We start from the raw sequence: 22,763 nt of genomic DNA on the forward strand, positions 1-22,763 counted from the left end.
AAATGTTAAGAAATATATAAAATAAAAGTAAAGGATGGAAGGCGATGCGTAGAAGGTATGTAAATAAAAGCAATAAGAATAAAAGAAAATATGAAGAAACGAGATATATACTGGAAAACTTAGTAAAATCAAAGTCAAGAAAAAAGATAGAAAGAGAGAACCCCAAAAAACGGTCAAAATTTGCAGCCTTAGTTTGTACAGTTTAAACGCGCTTTCTTTTTCTGTAAGTTTATTCTTACTGCCTACACTGGGAAAATGTATATTTAATCTGTGATCAGACATGTTTTTGAATTGACTTGTGTTTAATATGTAAATACACTTTTTTCTTAAACCCAACAACAAAAACTAGACTCAATTTTCACTGAGGCGGAAGACGTGATAAAAAACGTTGGTACATAAAAAAACAAATCAGAAGCAGAGCATTAAAATGGTAAAGCGTTATAACAATTAAAATCCTGATGTACATACCTGCTTATTTAAGGAGCCTAGAACATTCACAATTTTGGCACAAAAGTAATGTCATAATGTGAACGTACCTTAATATTTACAAATGGCGCCAAATGTGACAGTGCTTTGATGATGTACATATATAGAGAATTAGTTGTTAACAAGCGATGGATTGATACATACCTCAAGAACGTGAAATTATTGTTATTGCTTATTTGACAAATTTCACTCTGTTGTGTTAACGCCGTGTGAAATTCCTCGTATTCCTTGTTGAGCTCCATGTGCTCAAAAATCAAGCGATTGGTCCGAGCGCCTCGTGCAATCTCCACTTCCACCGCGATAAACCAAACCCCTTGCAAGCCTTGGAAGCTAACATTGACGAAGATATCGTCAATTTTCTGCCAGATGATTTACGAGCAACAATTCAAAATGCCGGAGAACGAGCGCAATTGTGCATCAACTCTTGAGGTGGCCACTTGAGCGATAAATTTTTTCCAATTTATATCATCAATTTTACACTTTCAAATAAACTTGTTTCAACAACAGAGCACTTATTATTAATTTATAACAAAATGGCTGCCGGTTTAAATTATGACATTACTTTTGCACCACCTGTTGCAACAGCAAATAATTAAGATGTATAATTATACATAATATATTACAAAACAAAATAAATTTTTATTAAACTTTAATTATCAAATATATCAATGCTTCTTTTAATAACTTGTATAGAATGTACCAAAAGTTAACGAAACGATGGGATTTGCACACACTAAAAATAAATGCATGTAAACGGGTCATAAATTTCTTTACAGTTATTAACGTCTGGTTTAATGACAATATTCTAACTATTCAGTTGTTTACAAAAAAAAACTATATTAAATTGGCCCGACGAATAAAGATCCGTAATAAAAATTATTTACGCATATTTATTATAAATAATTATGCATATTTTTTACTTCAATGACTATTTAGCGAAATAAAATCGATTTTAAAGATAAGCCTAAAATTATAATGTAATTGGTTGCACCATCCTAGGAGGGACTGTGTTTTCACGAGATTGAGTTTGTAAGCCAGATTTGTATCATTCAATATTTACCATAAAATATTTGTGCACAAGCATTACTATAATTTGATTTGTGAACATATATAGTGTAATTATTGGACTTAAAGAATTTTTTGTATCTTTTGCTAAGCGCTAGTATGGAAGCAAGAGATTGCATTATAAAGTTTGTTTAATACTCCAAAATTAAGTGTTACTTAAAATATCTAATTTATTTTTTATTAATGCTAATACAAATAAACCGACTGCAAAACAATAAATAAATAATTAAATGCAAACAGTAAAGTATGTCAATAAGTAGAAAAGTAGTGCATATGGCAACTAAGTTGAATATTTTAAAAATGTATCTTCGTTTTTCATTGGACGATATTTGTTATCTCACAATACGACCAATGGCGGAAGTCGTTCATGTCGCGCTGCGACTGCGCACTCGACCTGTGAATTTTTTGTGGTAGTGTTATCGAAAACCGACTTATTGTTTTACTTGCGGCAGAGATTTTAGCTGTGAAGTTTTTCTGAACCACGAAAACAGTAAGTTTATTAAAATTATATAACTATTATTTGAATTTCTAAATTGATGATTTATATAATTATGTTTATATTTCATTTGTATAGAAGTAAATTGTTAAGGTTAGAAATGATAAATCAAGTGTTATGTAATGCTTGCTAACCTGACATTAATAATTATTGATATACTATGATTTTAAGTTTAATTACATGGTAAAATTTTGTAAAAATTGTTATTGGCTGTAACTTTTACTTATAATATTTTTTTGTTAAAAATAAATGATGTCTTGAAAGATTATTGCCCTTTAACATAGACTTGTATACAGATTATAATTTTATATAATAAATAAATCTCGTAATTAATATAAAATACCTAACGAATAAATATTATTCTATAAAGCAGGATGTCTAACATCTCTCGGTCTATTCTAAATTTGAAATTTTTGATTTTTAGTTGTAACATGAAAATATGTAGGTAATACAAAAATCACTTCTTTTTGCACTATAATGCAATAAAATACAAAGAAACAATGAATGGTGAACCAATTGTGGTAATAGAAAAAGTGGACATTAAATTTACTATTTAACATTGGATACTGGCAATTTTCTTTAAAATTATTTTTTCAATATCTTCTGCAATTTTGCACAATTGTTTTCATTAAGTATTCTCTGCAATCAGTCAACGACAATAATCAAATTTGTTTTGACTGATTACACCTAAGAGTGGGTACCTTGACTAGACTCAGGCATCCAGTGTTTATGGCCTCCCACGGTAGCAACCTTTCTCAATATCTGCTGTATTGTTCTTAGATATCATATTACTCCAAGAGCTTATGGTATGTGATACTTACTAACTCTGTATCAGGTTGATAGGGTTATTTCTTAGCTGGTTCATCTTTCTTTCAATTGATGATGACTGATGAATTAAAAATCGTTTATTATAGATGGCAGACAAGGCAGTATCTACCACTACTAAGCCAGTGATGCGAGGGCTCTTGAATAATGTGATCAAACGCAACCTCATTGTAGCCCTCAGTCTGGCTGGTATTAGTGGCTTCGCTTTCAAGCAGCTCGTCGGGAATGAGCGCAAGAGGCGTTATGCTGAGTTCTACAGGTAACAATAAATACACATATTTGTTACAGCCGAATACTATGATCTATTGAATATAGCTCATAGAACAGATGGCCACTGAGATTTAAAGTTCGAGAGTGAAGACCATGGGATAAAATGGCTGGTGGCAGGCCGGTGGTTGCAGGTAATGTCATTGCAAGATGCTGAATGCAGGCCTCTTCCAACTGAACTTATTGTAAATCTATGAAGGAAGTCTATGTTTAGCAGTGGATGTCCGATGGCTGAAATGATGATGATGACAATTTGCTTACAAGTTTTAAATTTTTCAAAACTTGTAAATAGATAAGCTTCTTAATCAGTGTCATACTACCTTTTTTGTGCCGCGCCCAACTGTAGTCTTTCTAAAATTCTCATACACCCTTATGTAACATACATAATTTTTAAATTAAAGCAAATGGTTTAAAAGTGTGTCACGTCCATTTTGGAATTGCCCACATGTGGACAATATGCTCGACATTGGTAAACAATACTGGATTCCCCAAATGCATTGATTATTATTTCCTTGCTTTTACAAGTCTTGTACAGGTGTTGGATGAAGAATAACCTCACACTACTTATTCTAATGTGGAATTTATTCTAGTAGTAATATGGAAATTGATTGCTTTAGTATCTATGACAAGGAAAATTATTTTTGATTATTTTTGTTTACTTTGAGTATTTTGTCAGATTATTAAAATTTTTAGTAGCTTTTTTTATTTAACAATAGTTAATTAAGTTAAGGAAATAATTTCAGAAATTACTTTACAGCTTAACTCTTTCTCTGTATAACTTTTGCGGTTATAATTAAAACATTTTTTTGTTAATTGATAATTCAAATTCAAAAGTGCCTGTAATAGCCAATTTGAATAAAGAACATTTTAATTTTTAATGACCAACCAGTGTTTATTTGACTAATTGTTTAGAACAATGTTTTAATGCTCTCTTTTGAGAGTGTTGTAGTTATTGAAAAGATTTACAGACAACCTTATTAATGTTGTTACAAGATAAAAGATGCCGGGTTTTAGCAAAAGTAAATCTGTCTGTGGAAATTTATAGATGTTTATGTCCAACGGTGGACATCCTACAGCTGCAATGATGATGATCAAGTAGTTATTAAAATATTTGAGGTTTTATTCCATGTGTCACAATAAAAGCATTTATCATGCAAGTCTATTTACATGTAGTCTAAAAGAAGAAAACATTATTTTACATTTTACATTATTTCTGTAATACTTTGTACTGTTTACAAATACATTAAATTGTCCATATGGTAATATGTAATGTTTTATTTTTAATGTTATAATATACATGATCATAATATTGCAAATAAAAAAAATTTAGACATATATTAGTGGCCAAGTGTTTTATGGTCAGTCAGTCTGGTCAAACTGACCTTAAGATTATTATTAAATTAAATCTTAGATCAAAATGTATAATTACTTATTAACTTGCAATGTATAATAAGTAAAAGGAATATTTGCTAATTTTTTTTACAAATATTACAATAGAACAATGATAGAGCAGTAGTAACAAATATATTAATTTTCAGGACATATGATGCGGAGAAGGAATTCGAAGAGATGCGCAAGAAGGGACTATTCCAATCCTGCTAATTTATGGACAATTAAATTGTAGTATTACCGTTACTGTGAATAATGTAATTTAAAAATAAAATAATAATCACAATTCTGGTGTTGGTCCATACTTTTATTTGTATATTTACTATGTTATAGCAAAGAAATTTCCAAAACTTCTAGTCCATATGTCTGTAGACGAAGGTCTTTAACAAGTTTGATGCCAGTAATGACATATGGATCAGAGCAATGGAGAGAGCTATGCTTGGAGCTTCTCTGTGGGATCAAATTAGAAATGAGATCCACTGAAGAATCTTAGTCACCGGTGTAGTTTAAAGAATTGCTCATCTGAAATAGCAGTGAGTGTGGAAGATCACTTGTACAATAGACAACCGTTGAGGTCGGAAGGTTTTTGAGTAGCAACCACATTCACGGTAGATACTGTGTGCCCTCCTTCTAGATGGTCAAAACCACGTAGGTTGCAGAAAGTCGATGAATGTGGAAATAAAGTGAAGTTATGCAATTTATGAAATAAAACCGCAGAAGAATTAAGGCCAACGTAGCTGGGTGAATTGGTCGTTTGTGGTGGTTGGGGCACATCGTTTCTGCAACCGAGTAGTGACCACAAGGCCGGTAGAGGCCCCGCACTAGGTAGACTGGCGGCATATCAGATCGTGGTGGTCTTTGGGGAGGCCTATGTCTTGCAGTGGGTGTCTCGACTGACCTGATGCAATTTTAATCATGATAATTTTTCTGCCAATTTGAGAACTATAAAAAAATATCATCACATATTTCTAGTTCTACTTTGAAATAATAATTGCTGGGTGGTGGTACTTTAAAGAGCTGAGTTTTCTATCCTTATAAAAATTAATCATTTGCGGGGTTCTACCCAGGGCCGGTAGGTATCGGAGGTAATAACAACACGAAGTCCGAAGTAGATTATATTATAGACAGATTCAATGTTTAACTAATAAAAATTGTCAGCCAATCACAAGTCGAGAAGTGATGTAGAGCGTTCTCTTTCGCACGATGTATATAAACAATAATTTATCTGGAATTCTTCGTTTCGATGCGATCCGCTGACGATGACGTAATGTAGCTCCTACAGGCGTTGCTGGAGTTTCTTCTGCCATATCTCCCAACGCTACCGCATTCTAAAGTGATAGTAAACCACATAATAGTGACCGATCAAATCAGTCTGTCGCTCTTATATCGGAATGCTAAATGGGTATAATCTCGGAGTAATAACCCATGCCGTGGTTCTCTCAATATTAGAAGAGCTCGGCTTCGTCCCAATTATAGATGTAAGGCCGGTTTAAAACGAATTAAACCAATCGGTTTAAAACGAAAAAAACCGTTTAAAACCGAAAAAACCCATTTTTTTCGATTTTAAACGTTTAGTGTTGACGACTATGTTTTTCTTAAATATAAACACATTATCTATTCCAAGCGTAGGCATTACCTAGCTAAGTTGAAAAACTATTACCTAGTTAATTATATTGGTTATTTTGAAAAGATTTATCAATCAGTTTTATTCGGTTTAAAACCAAACTCACACACTTGCACTTCTCACGCGGAGAGACGTCAAGATGCAACGTTGTCAGCTCGCCTACTCCACACCACACACACACATACATAGCGTGTTGCGTGCGGACATGTCAGTGTTGCCAGTATTGTAAATTAAAATTGTTCAATATAAAGGTACTCGTACCAAATATGCCAAACATTACTAAATAACTAAAATGTAATGAGCTGTTATAAAATTAGATTATTAGGTACCCGACTTTTTCTTGAAAGTAATAAAAAAACTGGCTAATCTTACACACTCCACTCGACAACATAATGATCATCATAGTCAAGAAAGTCATGAAAATTTATGAAGCGCCACTATCTTTGTAAAACTAACTGACATTTCTGTCCTAAAATTGCATGTGCATAGCAGTCGGCGGTGGCTCCCTGTCGGCAAACTCTTTGAACAGAAATTGAGGAGTGGACCTTTGAGTAGACCTTAAACACTTGGAAATAAAGGTCAAAACTCCTATTCACAGTTTCTTTATGATTTATGTACATATTTTAATCTATTGTATGTAATATTGTTTCTTTATAATTATAGTACTTTATATGTAATATACTTACCTACATAGGTATAAACTGCATAGGTAACTAACACAAGACCAAGTATTGTCGATAATGATGTGTAAAAACACTGTTCTTATATTTTAGTAGGCGAGTTTTAAACCGTTTAAAAAGATTTATTTGGGGTTTTAAACCGCCACTTTTGGTTTTAAACGTTTTAAATCGGCTTTTTTACATCTATAGTCCCAATTCAGGTAACTTCTAGCGAAGCCGGGGCTCCCCAGGAAGTCCTTGTTTTCAGCCAGTTATAACTTAGGAGTCTTAAAGACAAGAGTGAATAGGTTCTATGCAAACATGTAGCATCCTAGACCTCGTTATCACTTAACATAAGGCGAGACGGAGGTCAAATGCTTCGTCTATAAAGGATAAAAATCGTATAATGCAATATTTTTGCTGTACATAACGTACCTTTGTGTTTTATGTGAGAGGTTTCGGAAATAAAATAAGAAATGCATAACATAATTACGATAATTTAATCGGGACATCAATTATGCGCGATCTGACAGAATACGTAAATAAATTGTAACAGCACTGATCGATTTCAATCGGAATCAAATACATCACTCGATTGATTTCAAAAATGTCTACGTATCGACCATAAACATTACACGTATAGGTTACTCAACGAGGACCAGCCCGTTGTCAATACAAACGCATTCCGATTTGAACAAGTTAAAACCCACATGATCGCTTGCACGTGCAATAAAGATTTTAACTTTTTAAATCGGTTTGCATCATTTATATGAACTTATCTTAAAAATGACAAGTCGCGTAAAAATGGCGCGAACGTTTAGCATTACGATATAAATTAAGTACTACCAATAGTTAGTGAGTTGAAAGTCTTGAATTAAAACATTAATGTACATTGAAAAGTTAATCCAAAATTTTCTTAACAATAATCATCTATTATATATCATCGCCGAACAGAATTAATATTAGAAAATTCAGAATGCAAATATTTATCGACAAAAAGTCTACATCCGTCGTGTAAAAATACAACTGGCATCTTCATCACCTAGACGGACACAACTTTTTTTTTTACTAGAAATAAAAAAAATTAAATCGATTTTAAATAATCAATGGTTGTCAATTATTGGCGTCTGTAACATTGACAGTGCGGTCAGAAATGCTATATTAACACTGTCCAGCGGTAATCGAGTAAAACCAAAATTTGTTTCTGATATCGTCATGGCATATTCTGATACACATTAATAATTTAAAATAAACTTAATATTTTCAAAACTGTTAATTTCAGTTACATTAGGAGGTTTACTTAGATTAACGATAATAATAGATAACAAATCTTTGCTTTAATAAAACGGAATCCAAATGCTACCGATACCGCTGTACCGCGCTTTAGGTTTGTACGCGGCGTGACGGGGGGGATATCAGCCGCTTCGTTCAGTCTGTCGGAAGAACACCTCGCCGCGATTTTCTAAGGCGCGCTACAGCGGTTTTGGTAGCGCTATAGAAAACTTAGTATTGGCAATTTAATCGTGAGCAAAAACTATGCGATTGCATTTATTTACAAAATATAACAGGATACATCTGACTTGCATATTCTATTTAAGTATTTAAAAAATATCGAGTTCAATTTTAGAATATTAAATAGTGAAAATACAGCGTATTTATCTCACAATAATACAATGACTATAAAATCAAGATATTTTAGTAACAGTCCTGATAATAAGCAAATATCGTATAATTTGCCTAAAGTTACTGTGATAAAAAAAAAAAAAAAAACTATGTAGGCGGCTTCTTATTACAGAACATAAAAAATGAGAATTTTAACTTTAATTTGAAACAAGTTATAAAATCTTAAAAATCACTGATATTATTAATAAACCTGAAATGTGTGTGTGATTAACCAAAATGTCTGAGTAAGTTAAAAGATAAAAGGGAAGCGTGTGTTAAAAATATTTATATTCCATATCATTAGCTAACACCTACTAATAATTATAAATAAAAAAATATTAATTCGGAAATGCCAGGACTTTTTCGATTCAAAAGTGTTTCTCTTTATGTAAGCCTAATGTTAAACTTTAGGTAAAAATACAAATAAATCTCTGACAATATTTTAATAGATTGGTGCATTAAATGTGTTCATTACGGAAAATAGAATTTTTTTATAATAGAAAGGCAAAAGTAATATTGATGATACGGGCAACAAAATTATACATTTTAATTTTTTTTCAAAAATTAACGTTAAAATAAAATTTGCAGGTATGGAAAAAATGCACTTTGGTGTTATTACCTTTTAAGTGTGTAAAACGAATAGCGGGACAACTTTGAGTAACTAACTTTTATAACAATTAATGCAGAAAATCGAATATACTTGGTGCAAATATTAACGCGAGCATATATTTTAAAATGAATATATCAGTACTTCAGTCATTAAGATAATTTGTACGAAACAGATAATTCGAAATATGTTGTATATGATACAACGAACTTTAATTATTTTATGTATGCAACAATAATATAAGTGTGCGTTAAAGAAATGACATTGTCCAGGGAAGGTAAGAGAGAAATACGCAATAATATTAAGCTATACACATCTAAAAGCGTATGATATAATTTTTTGACGATTTGTCCTTTTACATTTGATTTTATTAAAAATAATATTATCTTAGCATTATTTAAATTTGCTTTTCTTAATTTAATGTAAGGAAGTAAAAAAAGTACATGTATATCATTTAATAATTTGCGAAATAAATTTCTATCGAAATTTTAGATAGACATCTTATCATTTTTAACATCCGTCAAAATTTACCGCCAAAACTGACAGTTTGTGGCTGTGTAAAATGGATGAATCATTTTTAATATTTCGCGTTATAAAGATTAAAATGTTTTCACGACACATATTAGAAGAGAAAGTACGTAGTTTGGTCACAGTTACAATATAGATAGCTAAGAAGATCTAATGATGAACCCGCATCATTACTTATATTAGTAAACAACTCTAACATTGTGCACGTTTTGTTTGGCAAAACACCGCGTTATAAATATTAATATCTCCATGAACAATTACAGATTTTTGATATTTTTTAAGTTAAAACATCGATTTCATGAAGTTTATACATGTTTAAAATTAAATTGGCATTAATGGCAATAATTATGGCATAATGTTAAATAAAATTTATTTTAGTTTAGACTTCGTTTCAATGTTGATTTTAAATAATATATATTTTTATGGCACATCTTGGGTGTCAACATACACAATATTAAAGTATTATAATTCAATCCTTCAATCTAGTTTTTATAAATCTAATTTTAATTAGGTTTTAAAAAAATCTTTCTTGGCTGTATCGTACATCTTAATAAAATGTTATAAATTATCTAGCGGTTTTATTTATTTTAGTGCAACATTAACATTAAATTTGATAACCATTTAAAAAGGCAGAAGGACAGATAATACTTAATTATTATTTTATTTATAAATGCTATAGATACCGTCGTTTTAATGCAAACCATAATGTTAATGTCGTAAAGAATTTTTTTTACAAATAAATAAATAAGAAAACATAACAATAATTTTTAAAATATTTCTTTACATGTTAAATAGTAAACATATAGCTTCATTTTTATAATTTTTTGCGGCTCTGTGCTGTCAAAGTAACCAATTTAAAAAAATTATGGTTGTCATTTTGTCGCATAACACAGGGCTTCTTAAACTATGGGTCGCGACCCCAAATAGGGTCGCGTAGCAAAATTCTGGGGTCGAGAGATTTTAATGTGAAATATTTATATATACCATTTTATAACATCACTACGTCTAGACTCGCGCATTTGTAGAAGATTTCAAACTAATATAAATACAATTTTATAATTTTTTGTGCGATTTTTAATTTTAGATTTTTGTTTGTTTCAAAACGAGTTCTGAAACTATATATTTTCATATGTTTATGTATATAGTTACCTAATAAATAAATCATTAAAAATATTAATTTATTTTTCTTTTATATTTGTATGGGGGTCGTCAAGAAACTCGCAATCATAAATGGGGTCGTGAAAGACAAAAGTTTAAGAAGTCCTGGCATAACACATTTCTTACTTATGATTAATTATGGTAGATGGCGTCATGAGAAAAACGAGAAAACTGTCTCTGTACACGGGTTGATTGATTTTGGTTATTAAAGTTATAAAGGGGTCAACGTCTAACTCATTTGCTAATAATTAAAGTATGTTGTACCCTGCCCAAAAATCAGTGGTTTTAGAAATATTAAATAACGGTAGCAAGAAAAATCGTTTTCGAAATATGGTTTACTAGATATTAACATTAATTATTGATTACTACCTGTTTTTGCAGACTTTGTACTGTCAATTATTGGCTTGTCGCAAATGAAAAAAAAAAAAAAAATATATTTAAGAGTGGTCACTTTATAGAGAGTGATTAGAAGTAGGTGTAAAGGCTTTAAAAAAATTAAAGCGCTTGTAGCTACAACTAATCGCACTGTATAATTCGCTTCTGACATTTCTATTCTAGATTTTGAATTTGTATAGCATGATAAGTTTTTTCCTTGTTTATGTCAAGCTTTTTTAATACAAATAATTAAATTAAGAAACGTTTTAACATCAGTTTAATTTTTTTTAAATTAGATAGAAATATTTGCTTAAATACATGTTAAAAATGACACGATACTCAGAATTCAGAATTGAAAAAAAAAAAATACGTTGGGGCCAAAAGGTTTTTGATTGGCGACCACAAGCCGGTGGACGCGACGTGGGTTACCTCGCTCACTCCTTCACTAGGGAAATGTCTTGCGAATAATGATTTCATTGCTCAATTTGCATCAAATTAAATGTCGAATAAACATCTCAGTGTGAAAGAGAAAGATAGTGGAATTGTGGAAAGAAAGAAATGAACGACAGATAATATGAAGTATGAAAGAAGAGAAAGAAAATTAAAAAAAAGTATGTGAAAAAATAAAATAAATGTAAACAAAAAGTCCCTGTCCCACACCAGATAGGGGGGGTAAGAGAGGCTCCCAATAACGCCATAAAAAAAAATCTCAGTGTTATGGCTAATTTTGTGCACAGAACCGCAAAAATTATGCATAAAATTTGTCTTTTATATGCATATATATATGATAGCCCAATTATAGAACTAATTATCTATGAATTAAAAAGTTGGTAACAATCAATCAAAATGTGTACAATTATTACATTAGGTACATGTTACGTCTACTTGTTAAATCACCGCGTAGTTAATTCTATAAACATCAAAGTTACAGGTGGAGAAGTTCACTAAATACAATTATCTTTATAATAATGTAATTAATAAGCGTAATAGATCAAAAAACATTAACTGTTTTTTTTTGTTCATTCATCATACGCGCACAACTGTTGTTATATTGCGTACAAATTTTTTTTTTCTTTCAATTCCCGCCCCAATAACATGGCCAGTAATTTTCATAAAATATTAATACATCAATTATTTATACATATTTAATCTATAGTCTGTTGGTAACCGGGATATTTGTACTGTTAGGTGCGTTAACATTTTTTTTATATATCTATAATAGTGACACAAATGTAATGTCATAAAGTGAACGCGCCTTAATTTTTACAAATGGCGCCAAATGTCACTGCGCTTTGACAGCTCTAATGTAGATATACAGAGGGTTAGTTGTTAATATGCGATGTTATTAAGGCGCGTTCATATTATGAAATTAATTTCACCTATTATGCGTATATGTTGCTATGGGCATAATGGCGACTGATTGTTGTCATTCTTAACTATGCTCATTAATCTAATAGGTTATTGTAAGATCAACAGAATTGGTAACCTCACAATCGCCCAACGGATTTCACTACAAAATATAACTAAAAGGAGATCCATGAAGGAATTTGGTAAAATAGCAGTACATAGCGGTTCATTTGTTCAAAACCTGCGAGGTCTGCAAACACCAGCAACTTTAGGCAGCTGTATAAGTCAGATTAAAAAACAAATGAGTATTATTACAAAAGCGTAATATAGATGCGTTCACGCTAATTAAAAAAAAAAACAATTTCAAGTTAGACTTAAGCTGGAAGGTTCTGGAGTTTATACCACGGATCGGCAAGTTTCAGACCTGCAAGGGCAGCCGTCTTTGTTATTGTTGTTGGAAGACATTGGACACAGGACGCTTCACAAAAAGTCCTTTTGTAAATCTATCAGAGAGGCTTATCTGTAGCAGTAGAGGTCTTACAGTTTTCTGAAAAGAGCTTATTTCAACTGAATAATTTAAATAAATAGATTGAAATAAAAACTATATTATTTACATAGACTAAAAAATATTTAGTCTCCGTTCTGATAAGAAATATCCGTATGTCACTTATTATATTGCACATGTACTATATTGACAAACCATTAAATACTAAGTTCAAGAAGTATAAAAGTAAACTTTCCTCAGGTTTCAACAGAGTTTCGTATTAAATTACACTCCCGTGTAATGTATTCAGAATTATTTTTTAATTGACCGGAACCGCTGTACCGCATGTTGCTTACGGCAGTGGTTCCTGAACTTTAATAAACTGTTCTTGATTTAAATCTTTAAATGATAAATGTAAAGGCGAATATATACGTATATATACTTATGTGGAACAAAATCAAAGACACTTAAAGGATTTCCACCTTCTCACGATAACTCTGGAATTGAAATGTTTTGGAGACTTAAAATTTGATAGAAATATTCCTTTTGTTAAGTAAAAGTCAGTTAAGAAAGGATTTTAAGAAATTCCATCCGCAAGGAGGATGAGAGGGCACTTATTAAGTACGCGAAGGTAAGGGACATTTAGTGTATATTGGTTTGACAATGATATACTAATATACAATAGTTAAAGTGAAGAAATCTCTACAGTTAAGTAGTTTTTGTGCTGTGAATGTTGTAATAAATTATCGAAATTTATTAAGATAAAAATAGATATTGGGTATACGACTCAACTGTACGAAGAAGATATTTCTAGCATATAACTGGTTGGTTAGTGTTTGGGTTGAGATAATTTCGATGTATTAATAGTTTTATGTGTACTACAGTGCCGTTAGGTTTCCTGGTGGCGGTGCCGTGAGGTCCCGATCTGGCCATCAGCAGTTCTCCATGCCGCGCACGTCGAAGGTCCTGCCCTCAAATTCCTCGTTGCCGTAGCCGCGATCGTCGTATTCGCAGTCCCTGCCGGTCTTAACGGCCTCCACCAGGGGTCCGTGCAGCTTCACGCAGACCACCTCCTTGTAGTTCTCCATGGCCAGCGCTAGCACGGATCCGCCCAGCAGCACCTCGCAACACGTGATGCGTTCCGGCGGCGTGTACACCGCGATTAGTTTTCCTGTCAATATAATCATCAAATATAATCACCACCATCATCCTGTCAACTAATAGCCGCTCACTGCGAGGCACAAGTATTGCGTTGCCCGCGTTTAGAACCTTCCTAAGGCTAACTATGTCATAGGTCTACCTATCTACGCCGCGGGTGCCAGCTGCACGAGTTTTGCTACATCGGTCACCTTGGTTCGTCAATGGATTTTATTATTTTCGTTTCTACCTCGCAGCGAATATAATCATTATCACTTCAGCCGTAGGACATCCACTATTGGACATGGGCTTCCCCGGAACATTTCCAATATGACCGGTTTTTATCAGACTTTCTTAACAGTTTATATTCGTCTTCTGGGTAGACGACAGACTACTCTTGCTGCTCCGTGGCCTAGATAACAGAGATTTAAGACCCCAGCGCCTACTCTCTATCACATGGTTGCACAGACTTATTAAGACTAGGGGCCACTCGGGTACATCATGAACTGATGGCGGGCCGGCCGCCAGAAGTATAGGTAATTAAATTTTTTTGGTTTTATTCTGAAATAGAATTCAATATTTTTGGAATGTACGAGAGTATTATTTTTGCTGTCGGCGGGCCACCAGTATTCGACCGGCGGGCTGCGGTCTGTGCATCCATGCTCTGTCACTTTAACTTGCCAATTCATTGGACTATCTGGTTGATCGACTGTGGACATGACAATCAGGCCCGACGTGTGAGGTGTTAGGTGTTTTAATACAGTTTGTGGTTTGTGTAAAAAAAGCTGTTGTCCAATTTCCTCACGCTTTTTACATTTTCCCATCCAAAAGATGGCGCTCGTATCGCGCAAATGGTGTATGTATAACGTGTATGGCGCAAGTGACGCGTGTATAGCGTGTATGACGCAAGTGATGCGTGTTAGCGTGTATAACGCAAGTTACGCGTGTTAGCGTGTACGGCGCGTGCGGTGAGTGTAAGGTATGTATGACATGCGTGGTGCGTGGCGTACCGGTATGCAGGTCCCACAGGCGCACGGAGAGGTCGCGCGCGGCGCGGTCTGCCGACAGCAGCGCGGCGCCTGCGCGGCACAGCCGCAGCAGCGACACGGCCGCCGCGTGCCCGCGCAGCGTCAGCCGGCAGTTGCCTGCAACCAACCGCACGCACGTGCTACACGTATACCAGGACTACTGACCACCCCCATACAACAAGCGCACCCTAAAACATGCTGTAATATGCAAGCGAAGACATATTAATACGACATTATTTTCAGTTTTTTTTATAGACTTCCGTGACGCAGATTCAAATCTAGAATACAAACGAATAAGAAAATAGATCAGTGAAAGTTTTAAGATGTGTTATATGAATAGATAAATAAAGTGAGTGTGTTACCCGTGACCAGATCCCAGACGAGGATCCTGGTGTCGGCGAGCCCGGAGACGACGCAGCCGTCGGCGGAGCTGATGGCGAGCGCCACGGTGTCGCAGCCGGGCTTCCACTTCTTGAACAGCGTGCCGGACTGCAGGTCGTACACCACGATGAAGTTGGGCGTGGGCTCGTCGAGCTCGCGCGACACCACGCACACGTACGAACCTGACACCTTTACAACTGAATTACCATCGAAGACCACCATTGTGGGCAAACATGGAAAAATTCTGACACAGTCTGGGCCATGAATTCAAACCATCATCATCAAGTCAGCAAGTAGACGCCCCCTGCAAGGCATTGGCCTCGTCCAAAGGTCACCATTATGACTAATCTTGCGCAGATCGCATCCAGCGATTTTTGCGAACATGTCATTGGTCCATTTAGTGGGAGATCATCCACGCCGCGTCTACAGCCTCCTGGTCGCCTCTCAAGAAACTTTTCGACATTTTGGTTTTGCTTATCTTAATGATAATGATTGATATGTCCTATGTGATAGATAAAGCTTCACGCTCTGGTTTTGAGAGAACTCTTTTGGGCATTTAGATGAATACTTCAATGAAAAAGCAAGAAACAAGAAGATTTCAATTCATAGTGCTTTAGTATATAAGGCATGCGTGGGTTCTGGAGGCCGGTGCCAACACTTGCAACGGCGCTAAAGCCTATTTATTCTTCAGCCCCCTCCTCCCCGTGCTTTCATAAGGTTTCTCGGTAGCACCTTAGTTTTTATAGTGTCGCAATGGAACATCGAAGTATCGATCGGAATATTTAAACCGTCTCATGTTAAACTGTTACAGCGAGTCTAACCTTCGTAGGTGATGGCAGCTTTGGAGGTGATGAAATCGTGATGCGGTATGCGGAGGTCGTAGAGTAGTTTCCGTGAGGTGAGCGACCACACGAGCAGAGGGAACGGCTTCTGAGTCTCATCTCCGCACACTAGAATCCTGGCAGAAAAGTTTTGCAATTTTGACTTTGAATCGTTCTCAAATTATACTAACTTACATATTGTATATTAATCTATAATGAAATTGAAAGGGTACACCGGTGCCAAGAGGTCTGAACCACGCTTAAAAACACAGCAGCCAAAGCAATATACACCGTTGAAGACCGAAACAGATGGCTTAAGATACTGCGCGGTAAGAAAGTAGAAATGTAGCATGAAAGATAGATAATAGACCAAAAGAGAAAGTAAAATATGAAAGAAGAGAGAGAAAATAAAAAATCATGTGAAAAATTAAATTGCAAATAAAGTCCCTGTCCCACCATTAATAGGGGTACCAGAGGCCCCCAATAGCGGGGGTCATTAATAAAAAAAGATACTGCGCTGCTAATCAAGGGTCACCAAGTAGTCAGGAACACGACGCAGGCTGTTGGAGAAATCTTTTATGGATCAGATGTTTATTATACGTTTCAAATACGGCTTCATTTTACTATCATATCTTTAGTTTTACGATTGACTTTCCGTGTTTTAATTTAATTAAAAACATATTAGAATTTTTTGAAGGTTTTGTCTCCCTCGCGCCGTGCTATTTTTCGATAGCCCGTCCCGGGGTATGCGTGTATCCGCTACCCCCGAAACCCTCGTGGTGCCATCACGATGGTTCGAGACCACGTCGAACCATGGTCCGCCTCACCGACACGGCCTCCCCTGACCACACTCCCTTCAACTCGAGCGAGTGTACATTTATTAAACTTAGCCCATATTTATATCAATTCAAACCATGAAAATCAAACTATGAAAATAATATTCAACCAATAAAAACCGTCGGCCAATCACAACGCGAGAATTTTAGAGCGCTCTCATTCGTCCAACGTAAATATAGAGCGCTCTGGTGTGGAATTTCCCTGTTATATGAAACAATAGTATGATGTTGCATTTTAAAATTCTGATATTACTGAATAGTTATCAAATAATTTTAAAGAAGTCCACACTGGACAAATGTAATGTTTAGATGTTACATTTCGTTCACCGAACAATATTATCCAGGAAATATTTCACCTTAATTCACAAAGACTAGAACCTACCTTCCATCACCGGAAACGAGAAGTGAGTTTAGGAATCGGTCTTCCCCGGCTTTGAACGTGGTCACACAGTCACCTGGAATTCAAAATGTATTGTCAATTTTCTAATATATATTCCCACTATCATCACCATATCATCCGATAGACTCCCACTGCAAGGTATTAACCAGCTCATCATCACAAAGACCGGTCTTGCACTAGCCGCGTCCAGTGACTTGTTCAAATTTTAAAGTTTCGTCGATCCACCTAATAGGCCTACTAGAAGGGAACCTCATTTCGTTGATAAGTAAAGAAGAAAGCCGGCTGATCTCTTGGACTATTGCCAGAAGGTAGTAAAAAAAGTAATAAAACGCAGTTGTAATTGAATACAAAAAAAGTAGCAAACTGTGATAAAGGAATTAAATAATAACACTGTGATATATCTATAAGTTAAAACAATAAAAATTAAGGAATTAGAATGCAATAAAATATGATATAAAGTAAATAAATAAACGAGTCCAGAAAGAACGGTCAATGATAAGAGGCAAAGTATGAAAGGTAAAGAAATAAAAAGGAATGGAAGATAATGTGATAGGTAAAAGAAGAACGAGTAAGAGATATTAGAGTGAGAAAATATAAAAGAGTGTGAATATATTTTTGTCATCAAAATTATTTAGAAAAAAAATTAATTTTTTTTAAACAAAATAATGGAAAAAGTTTGATTTAGCGGTACTATTTTAATTGCGACAGAGCACCGGTCACTATATTTTGTAATATGATTGTAAATAAATACATTTAAAAAACTTTTAAGTTAAACGGTTTTTTGATACCCATGTTGTGGTGGTTGTGGAAAAATATGTACCTAGTCCGCCATATTGGAACGGCGTCCATCTTGAATTTTAAATTTTGACATAATCATCGAGTTTTACTAGTGTAGCCCTTACATTTGATACCCATATTGAGGGGGTTAAGCAAAAATGTGTAATCCGCCATTTTGTATCGGCCGCCATCTTAAATTTATATGTTATTGATTTTATTATATTGTATTATCATAAATTAAATGTGTGTACCAAATTTCAGATCAATCTGACAACGGGAAGGTGTTTAAATTTCAATTTCTAATTTTGACCTAAATAAATTCCGTACGGGTCGAACTAAATAAAACCGTTTAAATACAATGGTAATTTCCTTGACGTCAATAACAAATACAATGTATGTAGTACTTTCAATTTTTGAATTAAGAATGTTGATGCATTACCGGTTTCAATGTTCATGAGGTTGACGTACATCCGGTTCCTGGAGAGCGCGACCAGGTGCTTGGAGTCGTGCAGCCCATAGTACGGCATCTTTTGATTCATCACTCCCTTCAACGTCACTACGAATTTACCCTGGAATACAATGTTCAAATGAATAAAACTTTATTATTTTAACTGAAATCATCATCACGACAGCAGATAGTCGCTCGCAATAAGCGACAGGCCTCTTCAAAAACTCGCCACGATGACATGTCATTTGCTGCGCGCGCGCAGACTTTATGTTGTCGATTCACCTTTTTTAATGTCTTCCGTTATTGGGGGCTTCTTGTTCCCCCTATCATACTTAGGACAGGGAACTTATCTATCAATTATTTATCTCATTATTACTATTTTATTTTAGTTTTCCTCTCTCTCATCTTTAACAATTTCTATTGCTACATCCTCTTTCATACATCACATTTTCTTTTGTTTTCAATCACAACCCTCTACTTCGTTTACTGGCTCGTGGTCATTCAAGAACCTTCCAGTGCCTATAGACAATCGGTTACACGATGCAATGAACATTAGATGTGTAACTCTTCGATTTACATCGGTGACTTTAATTATAACAAAATTCACTTCTTTAAAGTTTTTGGATCTAAATTCAATCATTTTGTACGTGTAAGTGTATTTTATGTATATATTGTGTTTGAGTGACTGACTATGTATGTCGCTGAGATGCAGTGCAGCACTTCACAAGGTTCTAGTATCTATGCTCCTAAGCAGAAGTACAAAAGTCCGTATCTACAAAACCGTAATACGACCAATATTGATGTATGGCTGTGAAGCTTGGACGCTAACTTTGAAAGAAGAACAAAAACTGCTAGTGACGAAACGCAAAATTATGCGGAAGATCTTGGGACCAGCGAGAAATCAAGACGGATCTTGGAGGCTCCGAAAGAATGCCGAAATTGAGTATTTAGTAGCACAGCCAAATATCATTGGCGAATATAAAGCTCAACGAATTCGCTGGCTTGGTCACTTGGAGCGAATGGGATCGGATCGGAGCGTGAAGGTAGCGTACCTGGAAAAACCGAGGGTTCGAAGACCAGTGGGTAGACCCAGGTATCGCTGGATCGATCGCGTTGAGGCAGACTTGCGCGAATTGCATGTCAGCCAATGGCAGACGATGGCGCAAGATAAGTGGAAGTCTCTCGCTTCGGAGGCCAAGACCCACTTTGGGTCACTGAGCCAGCGGAGTAAGTAAGTATTATGTTCGAGTATACTTTTATCAGTACAAAGTATAGTACTCGAATCGGAAATGAGATCCGCAGAGAAACCAAGAGCATCGACGTAACTCGAAGAATTTCTCGTCTGAAATGGCAGTGGGCGGGGCCCATTGCATGTGCGACTGATGGCCGTTGGTGCTGAAAGGTTATCGAGTGGTGACCATACATAGCGGGCAGCGCAGGACTGGTCACCGTGACGATCTTTATAGGAGGCCTATTATTTGCAATGGTAGTCTTTCAGCTGAAAAAATAGTACTTCATAATGTATATTAAGAATTTATCTTCTCCCATTTTTCTATCACCACATTTGCTTGCACAACTTGCTTTATGGTTATCCCTAGACTATAGGGTGATTAGTAAAGAACATTGGAATTTTCCATTGATAACTTTGTAAATATAAATATAAATAAATAGATGATAACCTGATCTAGGTCGTAGACCCGAAGCTCCCGACGACACAGAACTACACATCTGTACTCGTCGATGGGCACCAGGTTTATTGGATGGGTAACACCAATCAACTTCCTCACCAGTTTACATCTGCAAAATTAAATAATTATTAAAACTAGACTATATTTTAGCACTTATATATATATATATATATATATATATATATATAATGGTTTATTGGTAGTCTAGAAATGTGTAGCTAACACGGAAATGGAGTTTCACAAAGGAAAAGCTTGAGTAAATGTCATGTGCCCATATTAAATCATAGTAAAAACATAATTTAATCATATTTAAAGTTACCAAAGTATCTTTATTTATAATGAAACTAGCAGATTAAATATCTAATGGATTCAGGCGTTATTTTGCGGAAATCCATCCTAAGTAAGAAAAGGACTAATATTTAGCCTCTTCCGCACATGCAGTTGTAGTCGTGCAACAAAGTGCACCGCCCGCCAGCCCGCTGATAAAGGCGCGTGCGGTAAACAATGCGAAACAACTACCACCGTTAAATCCCTCAACACGTGTTTCACCCCTTCACGGGGCATCCTCAGGAGTAATGTTACACCGATTAGTGCCAAACACAGAGTCTCGCATAACAGTCTAGCAGATATATTATAAAAAGAGAAGAACATGGGAAGGCCGTTTAAAGGTATTATATGCATATATAAATATAAAATTCTGTTATCTATATATCTTCTAAAAATTCCTACACTGCTGACCGTTTATTATCAGAGAACAAAAAAACGAACAAAAGAAACGAAGAGATAAATAAAGAATTTACAAATAAAAAAAGTAAATATAAATGTAATTTAGACTTAGGAGATTTTTAAGACGAATTTAATATAAAAATCTGCCTGTATTATATTTTATAATTATTTATAATTATTCTTATAAGTTACTAGTTAATTTTACAAAGATAAAAAATGGATGTTCACAATTCCTAAGCAGGGTACACGAAAAATTATCTGCTTTCTATAGTAAAGAATTAAAGTTTTGGCCTTACTTTGACTCTATTTTTACATATGTTAACAAATTTCGAAAATGTCGTAGAAATACATCATCTGTGAGAGGTCCATCGGAAAGATCTAAATTTTTAAAGTGGTTTATTAGAGTGAATATTTAATAAACTGTATATTTAACAATACCTTTTGCATTGCGAAAAGGCTGAACGGTTTTATTGGAAAATCTACGGGGTATGGCTGTATCATTCTACAGCTGAAGATGTGATGTGATGATGGCAGATGACTTACCTCGACACATCCCAGACGCAAATCTCTTCTCTCTCCGTGGAGATGGTCGCTATGAACTTCCCCCGTGTGTCGAACCTCACTATCAAGTCATAAGATTTGCTGTCAAAACCCTCCAACATGGATATATCTCTCTTCTCTCTATTCTCCACAACCTTATAGAAGTCCTCATTGACCGGGTAGAAAGTGGGCACTGGTGGCTCCCTCACTTGCGCCAACCACTCCTCCACTATCTCACTTTGAATCTCATGTCCTTCTCTTTTTCTCTTCTCTAATGTCGTGCGTAGGAGACCGTAGAACTGCCGGTGGTCGTAATCCAAGGCGTACGAGTGTGTTTCGAAGACATCCTTCAGGACAGCGAGGTGTTCGGGCAGAGGATCGATGTGCACCAGGGCGATGTCTTCCAAGAAGTGACCGCAGTCGGTGGCAGCGAGCTTATCGTGGATCCAGTCCAGCTTGGTGAAGTAAGGTTTCACGGAGAACGTTTCCGGATCATCTCTTAGAAGATGGTAATGTTGGAATGGTAGCTCATCTAGTTTCCGAGTGTTGTAGCTGTGAAACAAAAAAATAAATAATTAAAATGGTCATTCTATTCATCATAACTATGTGGCCTGGCCTCCCACTAGTCGCTGGATATGTATCTTTGGGGGAGGCCAATACCTTGCGGTGAGAGTCTATTGGCTCATATAATAATGTTGGTGATGACGTCATCAAATGACCTTACCTTGTTTATAAAATCGTATATCTTACCATTATCGAGTACCATACATAGTCATTTAACAAAACGCTTAAAAATGTTACTCGATATGTTTTTTTTTAATGGAATCATTTGGAGGAATCAAATGGAGTAATTTGGCGGTGTTAGTTGTGTGATTCGCATTGTTTGCCGCATACGCATTTATCAGCGGGCTGGCGGTCGGTGCACTTTGTTGCACGACTACCACTGCATGTGCGGAAGTGGTTAAATATTGGTCCTTTTCTTACTTGTTTTTTTTTTCATAATTATAAT

The 22,763-nt window shown here is 35.1% G+C and overlaps 2 protein-coding genes across 2 annotated transcripts in view; one reads left to right on the forward strand and one right to left on the reverse strand.

Annotated features, from left to right (window-relative positions):
- The first annotated feature begins 1,922 nt into the window (after positions 1-1,922).
- On the forward strand, positions 1,923-4,814 carry LOC137925556 (cytochrome c oxidase subunit 6C-like). Its single transcript, XM_068769014.1, has 3 exons — positions 1,923-2,041; positions 2,962-3,131; positions 4,678-4,814. Exons 2-3 carry the CDS (start codon positions 2,962-2,964, stop codon positions 4,739-4,741), a joined length of 234 nt encoding a protein of 77 aa, XP_068625115.1. The 5' UTR covers positions 1,923-2,041; the 3' UTR covers positions 4,742-4,814.
- Positions 4,815-13,767: 8,953 nt separating this feature from the next.
- LOC137925520 (NACHT and WD repeat domain-containing protein 2) overlaps positions 13,768-22,763 on the reverse strand; it is an 80,942-nt gene continuing 71,946 nt past the window's right edge. Inside the window, exons 17-24 of the mRNA XM_068768977.1 lie at positions 21,758-22,306; positions 20,480-20,597; positions 18,792-18,921; positions 17,558-17,630; positions 16,340-16,476; positions 15,500-15,700; positions 15,120-15,254; positions 13,768-14,143 (exon numbers count right to left, since the gene is read on the reverse strand). Of these exons, the coding sequence (XP_068625078.1) occupies positions 13,905-14,143; positions 15,120-15,254; positions 15,500-15,700; positions 16,340-16,476; positions 17,558-17,630; positions 18,792-18,921; positions 20,480-20,597; positions 21,758-22,306 (1,582 nt within the window). The 3' untranslated portion in view covers positions 13,768-13,904. The remainder of the gene's footprint in view (positions 14,144-15,119; positions 15,255-15,499; positions 15,701-16,339; positions 16,477-17,557; positions 17,631-18,791; positions 18,922-20,479; positions 20,598-21,757; positions 22,307-22,763) is intronic.

This window comes from Battus philenor, unplaced genomic scaffold (genome assembly GCF_028537555.1).
Source record: "Battus philenor isolate CCGP_79_NKW_IND1 unplaced genomic scaffold, ilBatPhil1.0.hap1 SCAF_27, whole genome shotgun sequence".
Lineage (NCBI taxonomy): Eukaryota > Metazoa > Arthropoda > Insecta > Lepidoptera > Papilionidae > Battus > Battus philenor.